The sequence below is a fragment of the Delphinus delphis genome, chromosome 11 (genome assembly GCF_949987515.2).
Source record: "Delphinus delphis chromosome 11, mDelDel1.2, whole genome shotgun sequence".
Classification (NCBI taxonomy): domain Eukaryota; kingdom Metazoa; phylum Chordata; class Mammalia; order Artiodactyla; family Delphinidae; genus Delphinus; species Delphinus delphis.
In genome coordinates, this window is record NC_082693.1 from 14,896,290 (window position 1) to 14,918,827 (window position 22,538).

Sequence of the window (22,538 nt, forward strand, 5' to 3'; positions counted from 1 at the left end):
TCCAAATATTTTACAACTATTATAAAGACTTTTATGGATTTAAACAAAAAGATATGTATGAGTGAACAAATGAAGTCTCAGTAGAAAAATGGAAATTTAGGAACTGAAAAACAATATCTAAATTTTTTTAAAAATCACTGGAAAAGCTTAATAGATTGCATAATGAAGAAAAAAAGAACAGTGATCTTGAAGAATGGGCCATAGAAATTATCCATGTTGAAGTACAGAAAGAACAAAACCTGAAAATAGTGATAGAGCCTTGTGACCTGTGGGGCAATATCAGGTAATATAATATGTGTGTATTGGACACACAGGAGAGAAGAGAGGGATTGAAGTTAAAAAAAAAAAAAAAAACTGAAAGAAATAATAGCCAAAATTTTACAAGTTTGATTTAAAAAAAAAATCAACCCACAGATATAAGAAGCTTAGCAAATCCCAAGCATGTGTGCATGTGCACACACACACACCACCTTAGCACATTATAGTCAAATTTCTGAAAACTAAAGATAAAGATACATTTTTTTCTAACACATTAGAGAAAATCAACAAATTGCATCCATGGGAACAACTATAATTCAGCAGATTACTCATTAACTGAGGATTTCTCATTAGAAGCAATGGAAGCCAAAAGACATTATAACATTATCTTGCATTTTGAAAGGGGAAAAGAAAATACATCAACTTAAAATTCTATAACCAGTAAAATTACATTTCAAAAATTAAGGCAAAATTAAAACATTTTCAACTAAGCACAGCTGAGTTAGTTATAAGCTCATCTGTACTATAAGAAATCTTAAAGAAAATATTTCATGCTAAAAGAAGTGGTAAGTAGATGGACACTCAAATCTACAAGAATAAATGAAAAGCACCACAAAGGGAAAATAGGTAGATAATAAAAACACACATTTTTTACACATTTATTAATTTATTAAAAAAAATAATTGTTTAAACAAAAATCACAATATACAGCTGGGTTTGCAATATATGAAAGTAAAATGTGTAACAACTACAATAAGAATGAGAAATAGAAAAATAAAAGCATAGTTTTCTAAGATTCTTATACATAAGGTAGTGTAACATTAATTGTGGTTGGCTGTGATATGCTAAAAAAGAATATTATAATCTTGAAAGAAAGCACACCCCCCAAATTTTAAGAGTACATTTAAAAGTCAAAAAGATGACAAAAATTAAATTTAAAAAAATCCAAAAGAAAGCAGGAGAAAAGGAGAAATAGTTTGGACAAAAAAATTAATAACAATATGGTTGATTTAAGCCCAATCATGTCAATATTCTGTTAAATATAAATTAATAAAAACCCCAATTAAAAGGCAGAAATTGTTAGCCTACATTACAAAAGTAATATCCAACTTTATGCTGTTTACAGGCATATATTTTAAAATAAGAATTCAGCTTGATTATAGTTAAAAGAATGGAAAAAGATATACAAGGAAAATCATACCATCTTGAAATATTTGGAAAAAAAATTTGACAAAATTCAACACCCATTCATGATAAAAACTCACAAAACAAGGAGTAGAATGGAACTTCCTCAGACTTCAACTCCTGAGTTGAATCTAGATCTATGGAAAAATCTAGAGTTAACCTCGTATTAAGTGGTGCAAGAATGAGTGCTTTCCCCCTGAACTGGGAACAAAGCAAAGATATTTGTCTAAATATTCCTCTTCAGTGTTGTACTAGAAATCCTAGCCAGTGCACTATGGCAAGATAAATAAGTGTTAAATGTATAGAAGTTGGAAAGAAAGAAATAAAACTTACTCTATTTTCATATGAGTGATTATGTAAGATCATAGCATTTGAGGTTAATGTGCAAAATGCAATTGTATTCCAGTAAAAAATAGAAAATAAATTTTATTTTTCAAAATTCTATTTACAATATCAACATCTCTACATTAAAAAGTACAAAACTTTGCTAAGAGAAATTAAAGAAAATCTCAGTAAATGGAAGGATATATCATGTCATTGATTAAAATAACCCCTTTTGTTAAGATGACTGTTCTAGTCCTCCCCAAATTAGTGATAAAGATACAATTATACACCCGTTAGAATGTATAATTTCTTTTCAAATGATCAGTATGCTTTTAATTACACTCTGAAGACTTGGATAATTTTTTTTTTTTTTTTGCGGTACGCGGGCCTCTCACTGTTGTGGCCTCTCCCGTTGCGGAGCACAGGCTCCGGACGTGCAGTCTCAGCGGCCATCTCCGCGGCATGTGGGATCTTCCCGGACCGGGGCACGAACCCGTGTCCCCTGCATCAGCAGGCGGACTCTCAACCACTGCGCCAGCAGGGAAGCCCGGATAATATTTTTAAATGGGCAAAAATCAAGTGTGGGCAAGAATGCTGTACAGTTGGTTCTATCATACCCTACACATGATAATGTGAAATATTACAACTACTTCAGAGAATAGTTTGACAGTTTCTTCAAAAGTTAAACAAAAATGTGACATACAACCAACTCATTCCCCTCCTTGGTACTTTCTAGGGGAAATGAAAAATACACCCATATGAACACATGCACACAAATGTTCTCAGCAGCTTTATTCATAATATCCCCAAACAGGAAACAACACAGATGTCCATCAAATATGAAAAAGGATAAGCAAATTGTGATATAGTCATACAAAGGAAGAGTACTCATTAATTAAAAGGAATAATCTACTGATACACTCAACAATATGGGTAATTTAAAAAACATTATACTGAGTGAAAGAAGCTATAACTAAAAGAATATTTACTCTATGATTCCATTTATATGAAGTTTGAAAATAGTCTAAAGTGAAAGAAATCATACTAGTGCTTGCCTTTGGTGGCATAAGAAAACTTTTATATCTTGAAAAGTGTGTAGTTTTTACTTGATGTATGCATTTGGCAAAATTTAATTAACTGAAGCCATGCATTCTCTTTTATGTAAATTATGCTTCAATAAAAGAAGGTAAAAGAGAAAAAATCACTGTTCAATATTGAAAAAATGAATTCAATTAGGAAAATATAACTTGTTTTAATACCATAGAAATAAGTTGGTTATGGAATTTTTTCTTCCAGGGCTTTCTGGTGAGGAAGGTAGTGACAAAACAGAAAAGGAGACTAAATGTACCTCAAAAATCATCCTCTATAACCCAGTTCTTTCACTTTGCGGATGAAGATGGCTTCAGAAGAAATTGTAGAGAAATATTGATATTTAAAGTCTTTCAATAATTCTTATTATCCTGCTTGGGAGTTTTAGTTAATTTAAGCTGAGCAACAGAGTATCAGTTTGGAGGAGACAGTGTTGAAAAGCTGTCATTGTCATGTGAGAAATGCTGTCCTTCAGCTGAACCATGGTCTTGAATGCTTTTGCTGGAGTGTAAGCAAAACATGGTAAACTGTCAGTGAATCAATGGCCCTTGTCCTAGACTTAAATCTTCTGTTGGGACCACTCTCCAGAGGGGAACACTTGAGCACTTAAGGAAGTCCTATTCACTGGCATTTTAACCCCAAACTTCCAGCAAACTCTGAGAATTTAAAGCCAGAATCCAGGGATAAATTGAGATCTTTGTTTTTGGAGTTCAGGGCAAAAAGTTTTCTGAACTCTGATTGAAACTTACTTTGAAATGAAGGAATATGGTCTTCAAAATAGGCCATTTCTCCACAGGCCCACTTGGGTCTAAGTTAATTTATAAAGAATGTAAGAAAGTAAATGGTTAAGCAACTTTGTTCTAAGTAGTACATGTTGCAGGATTCAGATAAACTTGGTCTGCCTTAAAAGAGACAGAGACTCTGCCAACCAAAATGACTTTTTTAAAAAAGTGGCAAGCATAAGAGTGAGGAAAAATAAATGTGAATTATCTGAACTGAAGTTTATTTCATTTTACTTTTCTATAAAAAAATAAATTTAGTGGGAAATAAGTTGATAAAATAACCTATCAAACTGTCCCCAAAAGATAAAGGACTTGTTTTCCAAAATAAACTAAAATAAAAGTCCAAGAACTAGACTAACATTTTGTACTGTGTATTTACAGCAAACATTTGTTAGTGTAGCAAACTCCAGTAAATTATAGTTTCCAATCTGGTTTTGCAGACTCTCTGAGGAAAAGAGAAGATACTTATGGTTTTATCGCCTCTACTGCAATAATGAAAATTGCTCCCTTCCTTTGGTCCTGGGTAGTGCCCCTGGATGGGATGAAACAACTGTTTCGGAAATGCATACCATTTTGAGAAGATGGAAATTTTCTCACCCTTTGGAGGCACTTGGACTTTTGACTTCCAGGTAAGAATTGCATGACAGGCATGACATTACTAATGAGAAAAATTTGAAGAGAAAAGCTGTAGGACTATATGATTAATTCAATAGCAATTCCGTTTGTTTCCAATTTCAGTAGCTATGAATATTAAATTTAGATAAATGTAAACTATGAATATAAATTTTAAACTAAACTATAATTGTGTCTTCTGTACTAAACTTGAAGTATAATTAATGGCCATAGTATCCTAAATGGAGAGTCTACTTGCTGTTACAGAAATAACAACAAAAAAAATTGAATAGGGAAAAATAAAATTCTCTACTTGTCCCCCTCTCAAAAGAAAAGAGTTCTTAAAAATTAAAACAATATCTTTTACTACTGAAACATGCAAAGCCTGGCAAAATACCCTGCTTACAGTAGGTTTTCAGTTAATAAGCCAATGATGATGACAAGAATAAAAGGAAAAGCTATCCCTTAAATATTCTTCAGATCTTCCCTCAGAATAAAATGCATGGGGGTAGGGGATCTGGTGGGGCAATGACGTCATCTTCTAGTTAAGGAGAAGCATGAGGGAACAAGTGTGGTGTCTGGCTCTGGTTTGGGGAAGCAGCTCTTCCTTGGCTTCTGTTTCATATTCAAAGCCAAGAAGAGATATTTTAAGTCTGTCTTGATGGCATCAGCTCACTGATGCCATGAAGAAAGTCTGCAATCTCTAGAGTCAGAGAAGAATTGTGACACCCAGTTCTATTCTAAATTCTCTCTCAAGATCCTGATGAAGGAGAAAGGAGGGAGAGAAAGTGACACAAAGGACTTTTCAAAGGATTAATTTAGGTTTATTTTAAAATGTGTGTCTTTTATAAAACTTCTAGCATGGGAAAGGGAGAGAAAGTGTTTTTTTTTTCTATTATTTGTAAGCGTTAATAGGTTCCGCTCAATCTTCCAAGCTCAAAATTTACAAATTATCGGGCTTCTCTGGTGGCGCAGTGGTTGAGAGTCCGCCTGCCGATGCAGGGGACACGGGTTCGTGCCCCGATCCGGGAGGATCCCACATGCCGCGGAGCGGCTAGGCCCATGAGCCATGGCCACTGAGCCTGCGCGTCCGGAGCCTGTGCTCCGCAACGGGAGACGCCACAACAGTGAGAGGCCCGCGTACCACAAAAAGAAAAAAATAAAAAGTTACAAATTATCTTAAAATCCTACATGTTTTGTGCCTCTCACATTGAATATTTTTTTCAGTTTTCTGATGTCTTCCATTAATTACTGCATGCCCAGATGCCCACTCTTCCTTGATAGATGATAGATAGATAGATAGATAGATAGATAGATAGATAGACAGACAGATAGATAGATATAGAATTTTTCTTTTAGTTGAGCTTGCAGCTTTTCCCCTTTTTATAAGGCTTCTTATAGGTGGATCCTTCCTTGATCTTGCCAAGTAAAATTGATCACATCTTCCTAGTACAGTGCTTTGTTTCTTTATGAATTACATTTTATTGCAATGTGTTTACATGCAACATGTGAAACATGTAATTTGCCCATATTGGACTGAGAGCTAGTTAAGGCAAAACAGTTCATCATAGTGTTTCTGTTTCTCAAGGGCTTAATAATACCTGGGACATAGTAATTACTCAATATTGACTCAGTCACTCTCAAAAATACATTATGATTATTTATACTACTTTATTTTAATATTTAAATTATATTATTTGAGGGAATCATCAATTATCTTTATTTCCTACATCTCCTTGTACAGGTGAATGAATTAATGAAATAATGCTATGATAAGAAAATCAATTAACAATTGATTGGTTTCATTGGAATTATTTACAGTTCATACTTGTGTTTTAAGAACTTTCTGGAAAAAAATAAGTTCTCATTTCCACCTTACTCCTAACATCTTTTTCTGATTTAGATAGATAAGAATAGCCAATATCTACAAAAATTTTTTGCTAAATTCTAGTTGTTTTTGGCTCAAGTAAGTCTTAGAATATTAGCACAATTATTATTTTGTCATTCCTGAACTGATTAGCTCATAGAAATTTGGCTCAAAATGTGAAAGTTAAAAAAAAAAAGTGAAGGTAACAATTCACAGAGTAAGAGAAGATTTAGCAAATCATATATCCAATAAGGGAATTGTATTCAGAATATATAAATACTCTTACAACTCAATAACAAAACAATAAATAACCCAATTTTTAAATGGTCAGAGGAGGACTTCCCTGGTGGTCCAGTAACTAAGACTCCCACTCCCAATGCAGGGAGCCCGGGTTCGATCCCTGGTCAGGGAACTAGATTCCACATGCCGCAACTAAGAGTTTGCATGCCATAACTAAAACATCCCGCGTGCCGCAACAAAGATCCCGCACACGGCAACGAAGATCCCATGTGCTGCAACTAAGACCAGGCGCAGCCAAATAAATAAATATTTTTTTAAATAAATAAATAGTCAGAGGATCCGACATTTCTCCAAAGAATATATACAAATGCCCAGTAAGCACATGAAAAGATGCTCAACATCATTAACCACTAGGGAAATATAAATGAAAACCACAATGAGATACCACTTTACACTAACTAGGATAGCTATAATCAAAAAGACAATAAGCATTGGCAAGGATGTGAAGAAATTGCAAATCTCATATATTGCTCAAGGGAATGTAAAATGGGGCAGCCACTTTGGAAAACAATTTGTCACTTTGTTAAATATTAAACATCAAGTTACCATATGACCCAACAATTCCACTCCTAGTTAATACTCAAGATAAATAAAAAGCAGGTTCACTCAAAAACTCCTACATGAATGTTCAGACCAGCATTATTTATAATAGCCAAAAAGTAGAAACAACTCAAATGGCCATCAGCTAACGAATGGATAGATAAAATGTGGTCTATCCATGCAATGTAGCAGTATTCAATAATAAGAAAGAACGAATATTAACATATGTTACAACATGAATGAACCTTGAAAACATGCTAAGCAAAAGAAGCTAGTCACAAAAGACCACATATTGTATGATCCATATATGAGATGCCCAGAATAGGCAAATGGATAGAGACAGAAAGTAGATTAGAGATCACCTAGGGCTAGAGGAGAGGGAAAATAGGGAACGAGTGCCAATGGATATGAGGTTTCTTTTTGTGATATGGTTCCACAACTCTAGAAACATGCTAAAAATCATTACATTGTACACTCTGAGTGAATTGTATGGTATTTATATCTCTATAAAACTATTAAAAATATTTAAAGAGTAGTTGTAAAGGTAAAAACTATGACTATATCTCTAAAGCATAATTTTCTTATGGGACAACTTTCTAAAGTTTCTAAAGCATTAACTGGTGGTTTTTTTTGAGGGGGGGTAACTTATTATTGTTTTATTAAAATGTACCTTGGTCTATTTTAAAGACATTTAAATTTGTTAACTAATATTTTTTGTTAAGTTCATGTAATATTTCTTACAAAAATCTTTGTCAGAATGAAGCCTGTAATACTGATTAGTTTTCTTGCTTATAAAATAAGAGGATTCACTAGATGGACTTCAATATTCTGATTTCTGATAACTAAGCATAATTCTGTTTATAGGAGCCTTCTCTACTTAAAGAGATGCTGAACATCTATTTGATTCACTTAATGTTTTAAATATAAAGATCAGATTTTTACTTAGTGCTCCTTAATACGACCTCGTTTTATTATCTACAATAACCTTAAGGCAAATACTATTATTATTTCAATTTTACCATTGAGGAAACTGAGGCTTACTGGGGTTAAGTTGCCCAACTGATATTAGTAAGTTAAGGAGCTAGAGTTAAATCCAGAGATTTGGAGCTTGCAGTCTTAACACTATGACTTACAGCCTTCCTACATAAATACATACTATTTGTTTACATACTAAATATGTAAATAAAACTATCCTAAAGTAGTTTGATTATAGTAAATAGCAGTACTTACTGTCTTACGCTTGGATGTTTCTACTTCACTGTGTAATTGCTTTTTTTCTGAATAACCAGATTTTTAGAGGTTATAGGGACTGGTTTCAAAGTAGAGAGCTGTTTATTAAGCGTCATTCAGGGAACTTAGTAGAAACTGGATTTATTTACACATTGAACAGTTCCTTATCATGCATCAAAACAGGTCACTGAAAAGGTTGGAGTATTTCCATTGTACTTATCCTATGACTCCCACTCTCAGTTTAACTGAACTATTAAAAAACTTGAGGACAAACTGTTTCCAGAAATGAACCTTTCAACTTCTCTAAATTCAAAAGCTGACTTCTCTGAGAACAAACAGTTTATGCTTGTTAAGTGAGTTGTCAGGGTGAGTTCTTCAGAGGTCTGTATTTTTTCTCCTTTGAATAGTCTTATTTTTTCAATGGCTTAACCTCCTGAGAACTGGTGTGCTCCATTTCTAGCTTGGAAAATTTTTGCTATTGTTGATTACTTAATCCTGTTTGAAGGTTCACCACCTCCTTTTGGCTTATTTTTAGCCAGAGACATGTTGAGATTTGATTTAGCTTGTGTGGGCCATAGGGTGTTAATATTTCCATGACTGAGTGTTAGCAGTGTGTTCACCAGGTACTGATACTTCCATTAGAGAAGGCAGTACTGTCAGAATACCAGAGACCAAGGGCTAAGGTCTGTAGTTCTTGGCAGATGGTTGCTGTTTTCTTGAACCCTGGTGCACAGGTACAACTATTCAACTGCTAATAATAAGCAGAAATTACCCAAGGAATTAGAAGGCAGTTCAAGGGAGGTATTCATTTAAAAATAGTAACTCTAAATTGGCATCAGAGGATTACATCAGAAGCTTAAATAAAAATTTGACAAGGTACCAGAACTTGCCATGCTACATGATGTGAAATTATTGTTTTGCAGGAAAAAGAGCAATACTTAATAGGCAGTGCCTTAGCTTTCAAAATCAGTTTCCTTGGAAAAATGTTCCACAAAAATGTTTGCACCAAACCACTATATTCTTTATTGTAGAGATTAATTAATGTATGATAAAGCCATTCTTAACTAGCATTGTAAGCAGGCAGAGTAGAATATGGAAAAGGTAGACAGTTATAACTTCCACATCTGACCAAGTAATCAAGTGATGGATGATGGTGTATCCTTTCTGTTTATTTACTGAGCAAAAATATGTGTACATGGAAATTGGCATGCAATGAATCAAAGAAGCCGAATAGGTCATAATGACTATCTCTAAACAGTTTAGAGGGAAAGATTCAAACTGAAGATCACACAATATACTCTATACTATAATCAAAGTATTAAGTGCTGTATGCCCCCAAGGAAGAGAGAGGCAAATTCTCTCAAGGAAAGTAAGAAAAGTTTCACAAAGCAATTAAATTCTGACTTGAAACATTCATAGGAATTTCCTGAATGGAGAAAAGAGAAAATGGCATTCCAGGAAGAAAGACTAGCATGGTCACAGTTATGGAGGTTCAGAGAATAGTAATTTAATATAATATTAGAAGGGAATTGTACTGGGAGACAAGGTTGAAGAGTGGTTCAGTTTAGGTCGTTTGGGGCCTCATGAGTCAGGTAATTACTAGGAACTAACTTTACAGCAGCCCATGGAATTTTAAGAATGGGAGTCATACAATCAGATTTATTTTATACAGGGATAATTCTGTGAATTATCGTGAAGGGTGGACTGAAAAAAGAATAGAGTAAGAGCAAGGATATTAGATAGATGCAAGTATTGAAATAGTCTACTTGAAAAATAGTCTGGGCCTGATCAAGGCATCAGTAGAAATTTACAGAACAGATCTGAGAAACATTTCAGAGGAAAGTGAAAAAGAGAGAGGAAATAAGGAAGACTTGGAGCTTTCTGATTTGGGTAAATGATAAATAATTACATCATTAACCAAGACAAGAATTATAGAAGAAAGAGCAGATTTGGGTAGTGAAGTTGGATGCCATACTTCAAGGCCTTGAAGAGGAAATGGAGAAAAATAAATTGTGCCTCTTGGAATAGGATTGCTAGTAAAGGCAAGAAGATCACTAAAGTTGGAGGAGGTAAGAAAATGATTTTGATGTTTGGGGTTCATATGTTTGTTGAAATAAAAGAGCTTCAAGCATGTTTAAAAACTGAGATAAAAGATGCATGAAGGGAAGATCAGAAAACAGGGATGGGTGAACTGACAAAATGAGATGGTACCAACAGCCAACAACCTGGACCAAAAATGCAAATGGGAATTTTATCAAGGAGAGGAAGAGAGTAACTTGTTCCTCTCAGTTGGGAGGGAAGGAAAAATATGAATATGATTTTAGATAACTATGAATATGGAAGAGAAAAACGTGAAAGTTTCAGTATTCTCCGTGAAGGGAGAGTCAAGGTGATATACTAAAAATGAAAAACATAGACGTGCATAAACCCAAAGATATGTATCTTGCCTTTGTGTACTTTTGAAGAGTTTCTGGAGTTGCTTCCATATTTCATGGTTGGTAATATAAGCTTTGAAATCAAACATATCTGTCTCTGCCACTTATTACTTGAATGACCTTGGACAAGTTTTGGGAGTAATAAGCATCATGTACCTTGCAGGATAGAGTACTTATGAGAGCTTTCAGTACATGCTGCCAATCATTCTTATTGTCATTATCCTCTTCATCATAACTATACTTTTTTTTTTTTTTTTTTTGCGATACGCAGGCCTCTCACTTTCGTGGCCTCTCCCATTGCGGAGCACAGGCTCCGGACGTGCAGGCTCAGCGGCCATGGCTCGTGGGCCCAGCTGCTCCGCAGCACGTGAGATCTTCCCAGACTGGGGCACGAACCCATGTCCCCTGCATAGGCAGGTGGACTCTCAACCACTGCGCCACCAGGGAAGCCCCATAACTATACTTTTAAGAGAGTTCAGAGTTTTCAGATTTTTTTCAGTGCCACATTGTAAATATCAATAAATTCATGGGAACAATTTCATTTATAGTAAGCTTCAGTAAGCTTAAATTCACTTGTCAAAATGTATATGTTAAAAGTTAGCAACTTAATAAATATTTGACAATGGAATAATGACTTATAGCTTACTTATTAAGCTCTTTTACAGTATGTTATGTGATTCGGCCTATAAAACAATCTCTTTAATATTGTTACCAACATCTACAAATTCCATTTTACTGATCCCCATTTTACAGATGAAGAAATTGAAACCCAATTTGTCTATTCATTCACTCAATAGGTACTTATTGATGGCCTACTTATGCTTGGCCCTGAAGCAAGCATATTAAGCAAAAAGATACATAATCTTGCCTTTATGGAGTTGTAGTCTACTGGAGGTGGGGAGATATAGGCCACTACCAAATTATAAATGTAAAATAACAGGTGTTATAGCAGCTCTGAGTGAAAAGCACATGGTTCCATGATAACATAAAGGACCCAAATCTTTTCTCCAGAGTGGGAAAATTCTTCCCTGAGGAAGTTATGTTTGATTTCAGATCAAAGATGAGTGGGAATGAATTGGTGAAAAAGGAGAGTAAGAGAAGAGCTTCCTGGGAAGAGGGAATCTATGAAATGCGGAAAATGTGTTTAAGAAACGGGAAGAGAGCCAGTGTGCCTGGAATCCAGGGAAGGAGTGTGTGATATAAGATGAACAGATATGTTCAGATGGAACTAGAAGATCATGTTAAGGTCTTCTAAACAGGACCATGTTAAGCAACTTGGTCTTTATTCTGATAGCAACAGGAAGGCCATAAATGATTTTCAGTGAGAGAATATTTTGAATTGATCTTCATCTTTCAAAGATTCCTCTGGTTTCTGAGTGAAGCATGGATTTGGTGAGGGAAGCAAAAGTAGATGAGAGAAGATGAGATAGGGAGCTATAGAAGTAGTCCAGGTGTCAGAGAATGGTAAGTCAGCCTTAGAAGGTGGTGGTGGTGACATAATAAAATGAAGAGAATCAGAACATTTAGAAGTAAAAATGACAGGATTGAATGGGGAGGAGTAGTGAAAAAGAGGGGTATCAAGCATTACTTTTTAGGTTTCTGTCTTATGTAAGTAGGAGGATAATAGAAGCATTCCCTAAGATGGGGCACACTGGGTGACAAACAGATTATAGAAGAACAAGAACACTGCAGTTCAGGGTTTGTATGTTGGCTTTGAGGTGTGCTTGAGATGACTGGTTGTGGTTCAACAAAGATATCTAAGCTAGAGACCCTGATCTGGAAATCATCCAGAGAAGAATGTGAATTAAGTCAAGGGTGCAGATAAATTTGTTTAGAGAGAGAAGGCATAAGATAAGAAGAACCTTTATATTTAGATTCAAAATCCCTATGTTTTTTCTTAACATCATGCTGCTTTTGCATGTAACGTCTAATGCATCCAAACACAAAATCTCTCCATTGTGCTTTCAATACACCACTTGCTTAAAATAGGACCTTTCTAAGCTTGTCTATAAGTAAAATCAAAATGCATTCATAAAGAGGAACAAAAGCAATAACTACTCTTTAACTTTAAATAATAATTTTAATTAATACCATGACTATATAGTTAATTCTCAATATCCATGCATAAGTCCATAGACTATCCATCAGGAAATGTCTGTACAGTTCCTATGTCCCTTTGGGCCTATGATTCATTCTTATTCCTTTTGGTTCATGACTAGACCAATGCCCCGATCCAAACAGACAAATTACACTGCTCACTATTATATGTCTCTTTGATCCATTTAGAATGAAATAAAATTAAAAATACACCCAAATTAGTCTTGTGTATATCATGTAAGCATATATGATAATATCTAGTCAAAAGATTAGAAGGCCTTGCTAGAAAAACTGGCCTAGTATTCTGGATATTTGGAGTCTAGTTGCAGTGTCACCATGAATGACCTTAGGAAAACAGCTCAAACTCTCTGAGTTTCAGTTTCTTCATCTGTACAATCAGGAGGTTGAACCAGGTCTCCAAGTTTCCTTGAATTCTAATATTTTGTAATCATGTGAAAATTTTTGAAGGAACATGAGTTATTCAGTAGATAGAAGTTGACGATCATCTTAAAGAAGCCTTATTCACCATTTTTCCCAGAAAAAAATTTCTTCTGTCACGTCTGATTGTTTTTTGAAAATAGCAAAGATATTCATATTGACATTTTTCTTCCAAGTTGATGCTGAGTGTGTCATCAGACTCAAAACCTGTTGGAAAAACTGTTCTGTACTTCTGATAGTTTTCTAATTCTAACCTGACATTGGGGCTTTTAACTGTGAATAGCCTCATGGCATTATGCCTGAATTCTTAGTGTGTTTTCAGAAGTCTGACATTTCTGTTACACTTAAATTTGACCTCAGATTTCTTTGCTTTTCAGTTTACTCCAAGCTGCTTTTTTTAAAGGTCACTTGTTACATTGCATTTGGCTTTCACCCATCACTTCAAAAGTTCTTTGAGTAAGGTATTGACCCTATATCGTTTTTCAAACTAGAAAAAGAAGAACAAAAGAGAAAAAGAAAGAAAATAAGAAAAAAGTAGAAATGACAAAATAACAAGTCAAATGGAAAAAATTGAAAGATGTATTTTTCTGTTGAAATTTCACCTCACAATTCCACTGGTCCTGTTGAAGCTTGTCTGAATCCTTTGTGATATTCCTATAGGCCTCTGAGATGAGAGAAATTATAAATGTTTGAGGGAAAAGAGGGGGAATGACAATTCCCAAGTCAGATGACTGCAAAGCCAATTATTCATTCAGGGAAGACATAGGTTGATGTGTTGCTGTCTTAGAAACAGGGCACAAGTGCCGATTCCTTGACTTATGGCCCCACTACAATAACACATGCCAAAACTATGTTGTATATCCAAAGTTTTCAGAGTGATGTCTATAGTCCTAAGGATGTTTACAGCGATGTCACAGATCGAAATTATTTCCATAATAATTCTAAGATGTCATTTCTCTTTGTCACGCTCATTCACTCATGAGTGTAGGGTGGGATTTTCCATAGACTACATGACATGCGATATTGCAACAAAGTTAACACTGAAGCAGATAGAGAATTCAGTTGTCTTCCATTAAGCCAGACATTAGAGACAAAAATGTTAAACAGGATCATTCTTCTCACTAAATATTTTCTTTGTGAAAATATAGACATATTTCATAGATACATAGTGTTCATGTTAGCCAGTAATGGGTTTATTAATGTCATATAAAATGAATTGGTAAATACTTCTTAAATGTCCTGGTTTTATTTCTAATTGGTTATTGTTGATAGACATAACTCACATAAACAAAAACTCTTTGGAATCTTCCATAATTTTTAAGAGTGTAAAAGGGTCCGGATACCAAAAAATAAATTGTAGAATTTTTATTGTACAGCAGATTCTAACCACTGGTCAGTTTCTGCTTCTACCTTGAGCCAAAAAATTACCTAAATACTTGGTACTCTTCCTTTCCTGCCCATGTAAAATTCAATTCCAACTTATTTCTCTGCCTGACTTTACACTTTGTGTTTACCCTACATTGTTGGCAAAATACAGAGTTGATATTTCACTGAAGTTTCTTTGAAAAATGTTTATCTTGAAGTTGTTTTAATTTTACTTAATTTTTCACATTTTGAGGGGTTTTGCCACGTCTTAGATTCTTTCTGTCAACTTTTACAGTCAGTCTTCAAGGATTATTTTTTCTTTGTGTCCAAATGTCCTCATTGGACAGTAAGCTATTTTTAGATAATTCCTTAACAATTACCATACACAGTTATATTTACCTTAGATATGGTATCTTGTCCTTTTAGAAATCCCAGGGATGCAATTGTTAGCTCAATTCGGAAGTAACTAAACCCTGAATATATAGAATCACTGCTCACGAAACTCATGTAAAACTGAATAGTAAGCCAGTCTTGATGTTTTTGCTTTTGACCACAATTGTTTTTTTGCTCCTCTATTCAGAGATGCTTGGGAAACTAAATTAGACAGTGTAAAGTTACTTAAATGGACATTTAAAAAATTATGAATAACCTTAAATAAGTGATTATTTCACTGGACTTTTCTTATGCCTAATTTTTTAAAATTTCATAATAAATGAAAATTTGTTTCACCTTACATAATCTCCTCCCCAACAAGTAATGGAATTTTACTGATCTTGTATCCTTTTAGTACCTCAAAACAGATAGATCTCCATTTATTACATTTTAAATTATTTTCTTATTGATTATAAGGAAGTTTCTTATAAATATAAACAAGGACCTAATTGACATAAGCCTGATGAATCTTCTAACAGGACTTTCGTTTATTCCCCAGACTCAAGGTGTTATGTCCATGCCTACAGTAATTAGTAATCCCAAGGTTAGCAGGGTCACTAGAGAGTGCCTCTGGTTTATTACCGGTAAAAATTATACTTATTTTTCAAGCAAATCAGGTCATTGGAAAGTACAACAACCTAGCTTGTTGAAAATTCAAAATAGGTTGCGTTCTTCTGATACATGTGACATTTCAGTTTGTAAATATCACACCACAGTCAGAGAACTAATGTGGGTAGCCCTCACCTCATTGAGGAGCGAGTTACTGAGCATGAAATGCCAACAACTATATCCCCAAAGATTAAATAGTTTCAGACAACATCACAGGAAAGAAATGCCAGGATTTGTGGAACATGTTTGTCCATTGATCTGTGGCTAAGTTCATGGCCCTGAAAAGGTATTAAGCATAAATTCTCCAGAGGCACAGATCTCTATTTGGGCCTATCATGTTATTCTCAATCAACTACAAGATATGAGGCTTGTTCTTTTACTCAACAATGTGCACTCTTAAAAGGACATATGATTTGGATCTTTTTTCTAGTGGTAATATATTTGCAATTATTAATATATTTTCATAGTTAATTGAATGAGACTTGCTTTAAAAATTATTACTTTTTTAGTAACCAATAGCACTTTCATATAGAAAACTTGAAAACCTAAGCATAAAAAAGAAAACTAAAGTCATCCATGACATTTCCATCCAGAAATTTGGTATTCATATTTTGATCCTTCCTTTTCCATCTTTCTTGTTAAGCATATGGAAAAATGCACGCATTTTTCTAAATGGTATTATACTGCACAAATTGCACAATTTTTTCAAAATATTCTCATATTATTAAATCTTATTTTAATATTTTAATGACAGCATGTATTTTATCATATGGTCATAGCACATTTAACTTAACTGCTTATTTTTAGATATTTATATTATTTCCAATTTTGTTTGCATACATATATCCTCACACACACCTTTGATTATTTTCTTAGGAAAAATTCCCAAAGTAGAATTGCTAGATCCAGGAGTAAGCACATTTTAAAGATTCTTTTTAAATACATGTTCCCGTATATTGCCAGCAATATATGAAAGAGCCCATTTCCCAGGAACTTCACCAACACTGCCAGCGTCTCTTTTAATGTGGCCAACTCTTCCTAAAATAGTCAAATTCAAGTTATATTTGGATATGTTTTAATGTCGTTAGGTCTTAGCCACATCTCAATATGTCTTGTGGTTCATTTCTTGGCAATTTCTCTTCCAATTCCTTCCTGAACTTCAAGCAACAGTAATGAATAAAAAGAGACATTCCTTTCTATGAAGGTGCAAAAACATTCTTCCCAGCATTTGCACATGTTAATACAATATATAATTTTCCTTTTGGACTATACTATACAAATATTACTAGATTTTTGTTCTCCTATTCCTGAGGAGCCTGAGAAAAAAAGAAAATAAACCCTTCTTTTCCATTACCTTCAGATTTGTTTTTCTCTTACTGTTTGAGAGGAAAAAAAAATCTGGAATTTGTATGAGTGGTGTTTGTGGAATTAAGCCTATTGCTACCAATGTAAATTATCTCAGAGCACAAGAAATAAGATGGGCTCCATAGTATGATTTTCTTCATTATTATCTTCATGGCCAATGCATTTTTATTAATCACTCAACAGGTATGGAGCATGGTGCTAAATTCTAGAAATAAAAAAAAGGAGATAGAACAATCTTTATCTTCAGTTTATATATTCACTAGCTGAGGAATGAAGATACATATATATAAAATGATAAATCCTAATACACAGTAGCATATCCTAATTGCCCAGTGGATTTAACCACTCAAGGCCCTTGGAGTTCAGAGAAGTGATTGCTAAAGATTGGCATAGTGGCCTTCAAGGGGATTTGATCCACATTTTGAAGGAGGACTAAGACTTTAAGAAGAGAAGGGAGGGTGTTCCAAGCAGAGGTTACAGTACTCACAAAGGTGAGAATGAGCGTAGCATTTTCAAAATAAAAATAACATACAATGAGCCAGAGCAGTTTATTCAGTATTACAGTAGTAGAAAGATCTGGAGTGTTCAGCCAGCCTTGAATATCTAAATGAATAGTATGGGCCTGAGAGATCCTTTGAAAACAGAAAACCATTTAATGGTTTATGAGAAATGAACTTACAAAATAATACAGGAAATTTTATAAGGTATTGCTATGAAAAATGCTAATACCAGCATGAGATAATTATGGACTAGCATAGACAGTTGCAGAAGAAATTGAAACAAGTGTAGATGCTAGAGCCATTGGGATAGAAAAATCAACAGAACTTGGCAACTGATGAGATATAAAGAAAAGAGACTACTAGGAATTCCACAAATATATTCAGTTATGCTTGGACTAGGGATATAAATGATTGAGCCTATCCTCAACCATGTGTATAGAATCCCATAGAGAAGGGTGTGATGAACTTAACAGGGGGCTAGAAAGTGGCTGGGACAGCTTCACTGGTAAATTGATGCTTGAGCTTTGACTTCAAGGATGAATAGAATTTCACCAGATGGAAAGGGGGAAAAATTAAATGAAGAGGGCAAAGAGGGAGAAAATATAACCATTAAAATTTAAGACCTACATGACTGGAGAAAGGTGATAACACAGACTGCAAGACAGAAGTCTGATAGTAGAGATGTTTTAGGTGGAATGATAATTAATTCAGTTTAGACATTTCTCAAATATGTGGAGAGTGTCCACCTATCTAGAGGCAATGCAGACACATATATGAATGAAACAGGCAGAATTTTTCTGCTTTCAGAGTGTTTACCTTCTAGTGTTTGGAAATAAATACATAATTACCAGTATAATGTTCACCAAAGGTTTTTGTTTTGTTGTGATGTTTGTTTTCTATTTTTCCTTCTTGTCATTCACACCAATAAGATAAAATAGGCACACAGGAAAGCATGGATGACTAGTATCAGACCTAAGTCATCACTTAGGCAACAAAATATACCAACTAACTATTCCCTCTAAGACTTCAAACTGTCCTCCAACTGACCTTGACATCTACAAGCCACAGACAAATGGTTTAATAATTGAGAATAATAAGTTAGTCAATCACATTTCATTAGGGGAAAATAAAGTCTTAGTGTGCTAAAACAAGCTGACCTTCTTCCAGCTTTGCATTTTTATTACACCATTTCTACTCTCCATCTGTGCTTAATGCTATGCTAAGATCTTCTGACCTTAGCGGTACTTCTTGAGATGTGCCTGGACTACATTCTCACTAGATCTTATTGCTTGAATGTTCATAGGGAGAAAATTATTGGAGAAGTATTTGCAGGTCAGAAATAAGGGTTTTGTATGACTAACCTTGGAAGTGAAATTCTTGTTGCAGTTAAAATGCTCAATTTAAATGAACAAAAAATATGTAAACTGTTTAAGCAGTGCATTTCAAACTGCTATCAAGGACAGTTGGGAGATACTGAGTAATGCCATTTTTTCCTTTACACTGTAGCTGCATAGTATTCATTTCACCCTTCAGTAACCTGACATGTTGAAAAAGACTGGGCCTCGGAGACTTTAAAGTTTTCTGACCTCCACAGTATTGAGAGCCAGTCTTTAGAGCTCTCACCTGACTGTTTGAAAAGCATTTTGTTTGTTCCCATACAAAAGGATTTGGGGACTTTGTTCATTCATGTCTTTGTTTTTAAGTAAATTACTATAAAAGGTTTCCTTCAAGTTTTAAATTATACATACTAATTTTTTAAGACTTGTTTAAAATTAATTGGTCTTATCAATACCCTTGTTATATCTACTAATCTACATACTAAGTATGGTGTCAAAGTTGTATCTAGGCACTTCCCAGGAGCTAGAGATAATTGAATCTACTTCTACTGATGGAGCAAGAGAATGGCAATCAGAGGAGCCCATCGGAGGAGCACAGTCGTCCCTCAGTATCCTCAGGAGATTAGTTCCAGGACCTCTGCAGATACCAAAACGCAGAAGCTTAAGTCCCTTACTTAAAATGGTGTAGTACAGTCAACCCTATGTACCCACAGATGAGCAACCTGCCAATATGAAGAGCGACTACAGGGTTTCAAATGCTAACTAAATTTAATTCAGTAACAAACTTTTATTGTGTCTGATTGGTGCTAAATCTTACAACAGTCATTTGCAGTCCAAAAATGAGTAAGGCATAGTTACCCTCAGGAACTTAACAGTCTAGTAAGATTTAGCTGTATTAAGTTATTTGTGCTTATTTATTGTAAGATACTTTAGATTTCTGGTTTTCATTATCATCTGGCCAAAACTCATTTAAATATACCATATCTCATTTTTAATCATATATGCCATCAGGTCTCCAGCTGGTAATAATTTACTTAAATATATGGCTAAATAATAAGCAAAAATTTTCATATATTTTAGAAAATATCTTTTATATTCTGTAGTCCACATTTTATAGGCAGGAAAGCTGTCAGGGATCTGAAAGTCAAAACAACGTTCTACTGCAGTTCATAGGAGAGTACAGACTATGAAAAAAGAATGATTATTTGGTGCTAATGAACAACTTAATTGATTGTGAGATTATTTATCTAATGCATTGGAGGTGAAATTAATTCTCTGTTTTCTTGATATTTCTCATGCATTATTTTATACTGTTAACAGCTTAATAGATATATTTACTTTGTATTAGTTTTCCAGATCAAGAAATCCGTAAAGTTGCAGTTCAACAGTTAGACAACCTCTTGAATGATGAACTACTGGAATATCTTCCACAGCTAGTTCAGGTAAGAACAGCAAAGTTGCCAAGGGACTCCAGGATTTTAACCAATAATTCTCTAAAACAGTTCCCAGTGAATCAACAATAGACTACATAAAAGTGATAATTGCAATTTGGCCAGCCAGGGGGCTAAAAAATTATAGCTCATATGTCAATATGGGTACTGCAGACATTCTCTAGCCAAAATTGGTTACAGTTACAAAAAAGGTATATAAAAGCCAAAAGGGAAAATTTTTAGAAAATGACTTCACTTATTAATTAGAACAGGAAAAAAATAGAAATGCTTGTGATGAAATACTTGTATCCAACTGTATATATAAAACAATAAAAAATTAACCAAATAAATATTATGTAGAAAATAGTCATTTACTAGGCATCTGCTCATAATATTTTTCTTGCTTTTCCCATATTCTAATATTAATTGTAGATTTTATAAAAGTAGTTTCTAATAACCAAATTCTGCTGCCAGATAGTACACTTTTATGACATCAAATATCACAATATTGGAGTAATTTTGGAAAATAATATAAATTTATCTAGAAATATGATCAAGGATGGATTTAGTCTGAATATGTTGAAATATAAACAATTACACAAATGGTCATGTATTGATATATGATTGAATATCCAAAATATAAGCAATGATTTGTTTTCTAAGTTAACTGTATACTGAATGCTGAATAGGCCTAAAATAGTGGTCTTTATGTTTTTCTTTTGTCTTGCTTTTTAACACAGGTATTTTCTTATCTGAAATGTCAGGTTGTAGTTACAAGCTATTTTAAATGCCAGGTGCCTCAGGTTTTGAATTTAAGACAGGAGACCCTAAGACTGAAGTGGGGAGCTTCTATGAATAGACTTGAATACCATGTTACTTTACAAACAGAATATGCACTTCTCTAAAGGCCTCCTAAAGAGAGAGCTGGTTTAGAAATATATATACCATAGAGTTGCTTCTGCCACTCCTTATAGTTGTGACTTCCCTAGGCTTGCCAGGATAGTGTAGTGAAAATGAAGATTAATGCAACTTGCAGGAACACTATTCATCTCATGCCTCATGAATATGGGCAACCTGCTATATCTAACCCAACTCAAAAAAGTAAGTTTTTACAACAGTTTATATAGATTAAATCCATTTGAAGACCCCAATCTGAATCAATAACACTTGGCACCAGGAATGTCGCTGAGAGCCGTATGCCTGTAAATGCAAATTCGTAGACAAGATGCACAAAGGATCCAACATAGCAAATACACAGAGATAAAGATGAGTAGCGTTGCAGCTATTCCCTAATTAAAAATGATGATTATAAACTCATGTGAGATGGAAAGAAATCTAAAATGTGACTGGAAAATAAATGAAAGTTGGAAAGAATTTTCAAAACATTCATTGTGGGGTTTGCCCTTACACTTCAGTGCTCCACCCTGACATTAAAACTTTCCAAGACATGGGAGGCCTTCAAGATGGTGGAAGAGTAAAACGTAGAGATCACCTTCCTCCCCACAAATACATCAGAAATACATCTACATGGGGAACAACTCCTACAGAACACCTAATGAACGCTGGCAGAAGTCATCAGACTTCCCAAAAGGCAAGAAACTGGGTAGGGCCAAAGAAAAAAGAAAAAACAGAGACAAAAGAATATGGATGGGACCTGCACCTATGGAAGGGAGCTGTGAAGGAGGAAAAGATTCCACACACTAGGAAGCCCCTTCACTGGCAGAGACGGGGTGTGGCAGGAGGGAAGCTTCAGAGCCATGGAGGAGAGCGCAGCCACAGGGGTGTGAAAGGCAAAGTGGAGAGATTCCCGCCCAGAGGATCGGTGCTGACCAGCACTCACCAGCCTGAGAGGCTTGTCTGCTCACCTTCTGGGGCAGGCGGGGCTGGGAGCTGAGGCTCAGGCTTGGGAGGTCGGATCCCAGGGAGAGGACTGGGGCTGTCTGCGTGAACACAGTGTGAAGGGGGCTAGTGCACCACAGCTAGCCGGGAGGGAGTCCGGGGGAAAGTCCGGAACTGCTGAAGAGGCTAGAGACCACTGTTTTGGGGTGCATGAGGAGAGGGGATTCAGAGCACCGCCTAAACGAGCTCCAGAGACGGTCGCGAGCCGTAGCTATTTGTGCGGACACCAGAGACTGGCATGAAACACTAAGGCTGCTGCTGCAGCCACCAAGAAGCCTGTGTGCAAACACAGGTCACTATCCACACCTCCCCTCCCAGGAGCCTGTGCAACCTGCCACTGCCAGGGTCCCGTGATCCAGGGACAACTTCCCTGGAGAACACATGGAGCCTCAGGCTGGTGCAACGTCACACTGGCCTCTGACGTCGCAGGCTCCCCCTGCATTC

General features: G+C 35.1%; 1 protein-coding gene across 5 annotated transcripts in view; it reads left to right on the forward strand.

Annotated features, from left to right (window-relative positions):
* Window positions 1–22,538, forward strand: part of PIK3C2G (phosphatidylinositol-4-phosphate 3-kinase catalytic subunit type 2 gamma) — a 373,466-nt gene that overhangs the window by 135,710 nt on the left and 215,218 nt on the right. For 4 of the 5 annotated variants that reach the window (XM_069541180.1, XM_060024362.1, XM_060024360.1 and 1 more), the window contains 2 exons: window positions 4,079–4,267; window positions 20,114–20,207. In XM_069541180.1, the coding sequence (XP_069397281.1) occupies window positions 4,079–4,267; window positions 20,114–20,207 (283 nt within the window). The remainder of the gene's footprint in view (window positions 1–4,078; window positions 4,268–20,113; window positions 20,208–22,538) is intronic. The other variant, XM_069541182.1, reaches the window with a different exon arrangement.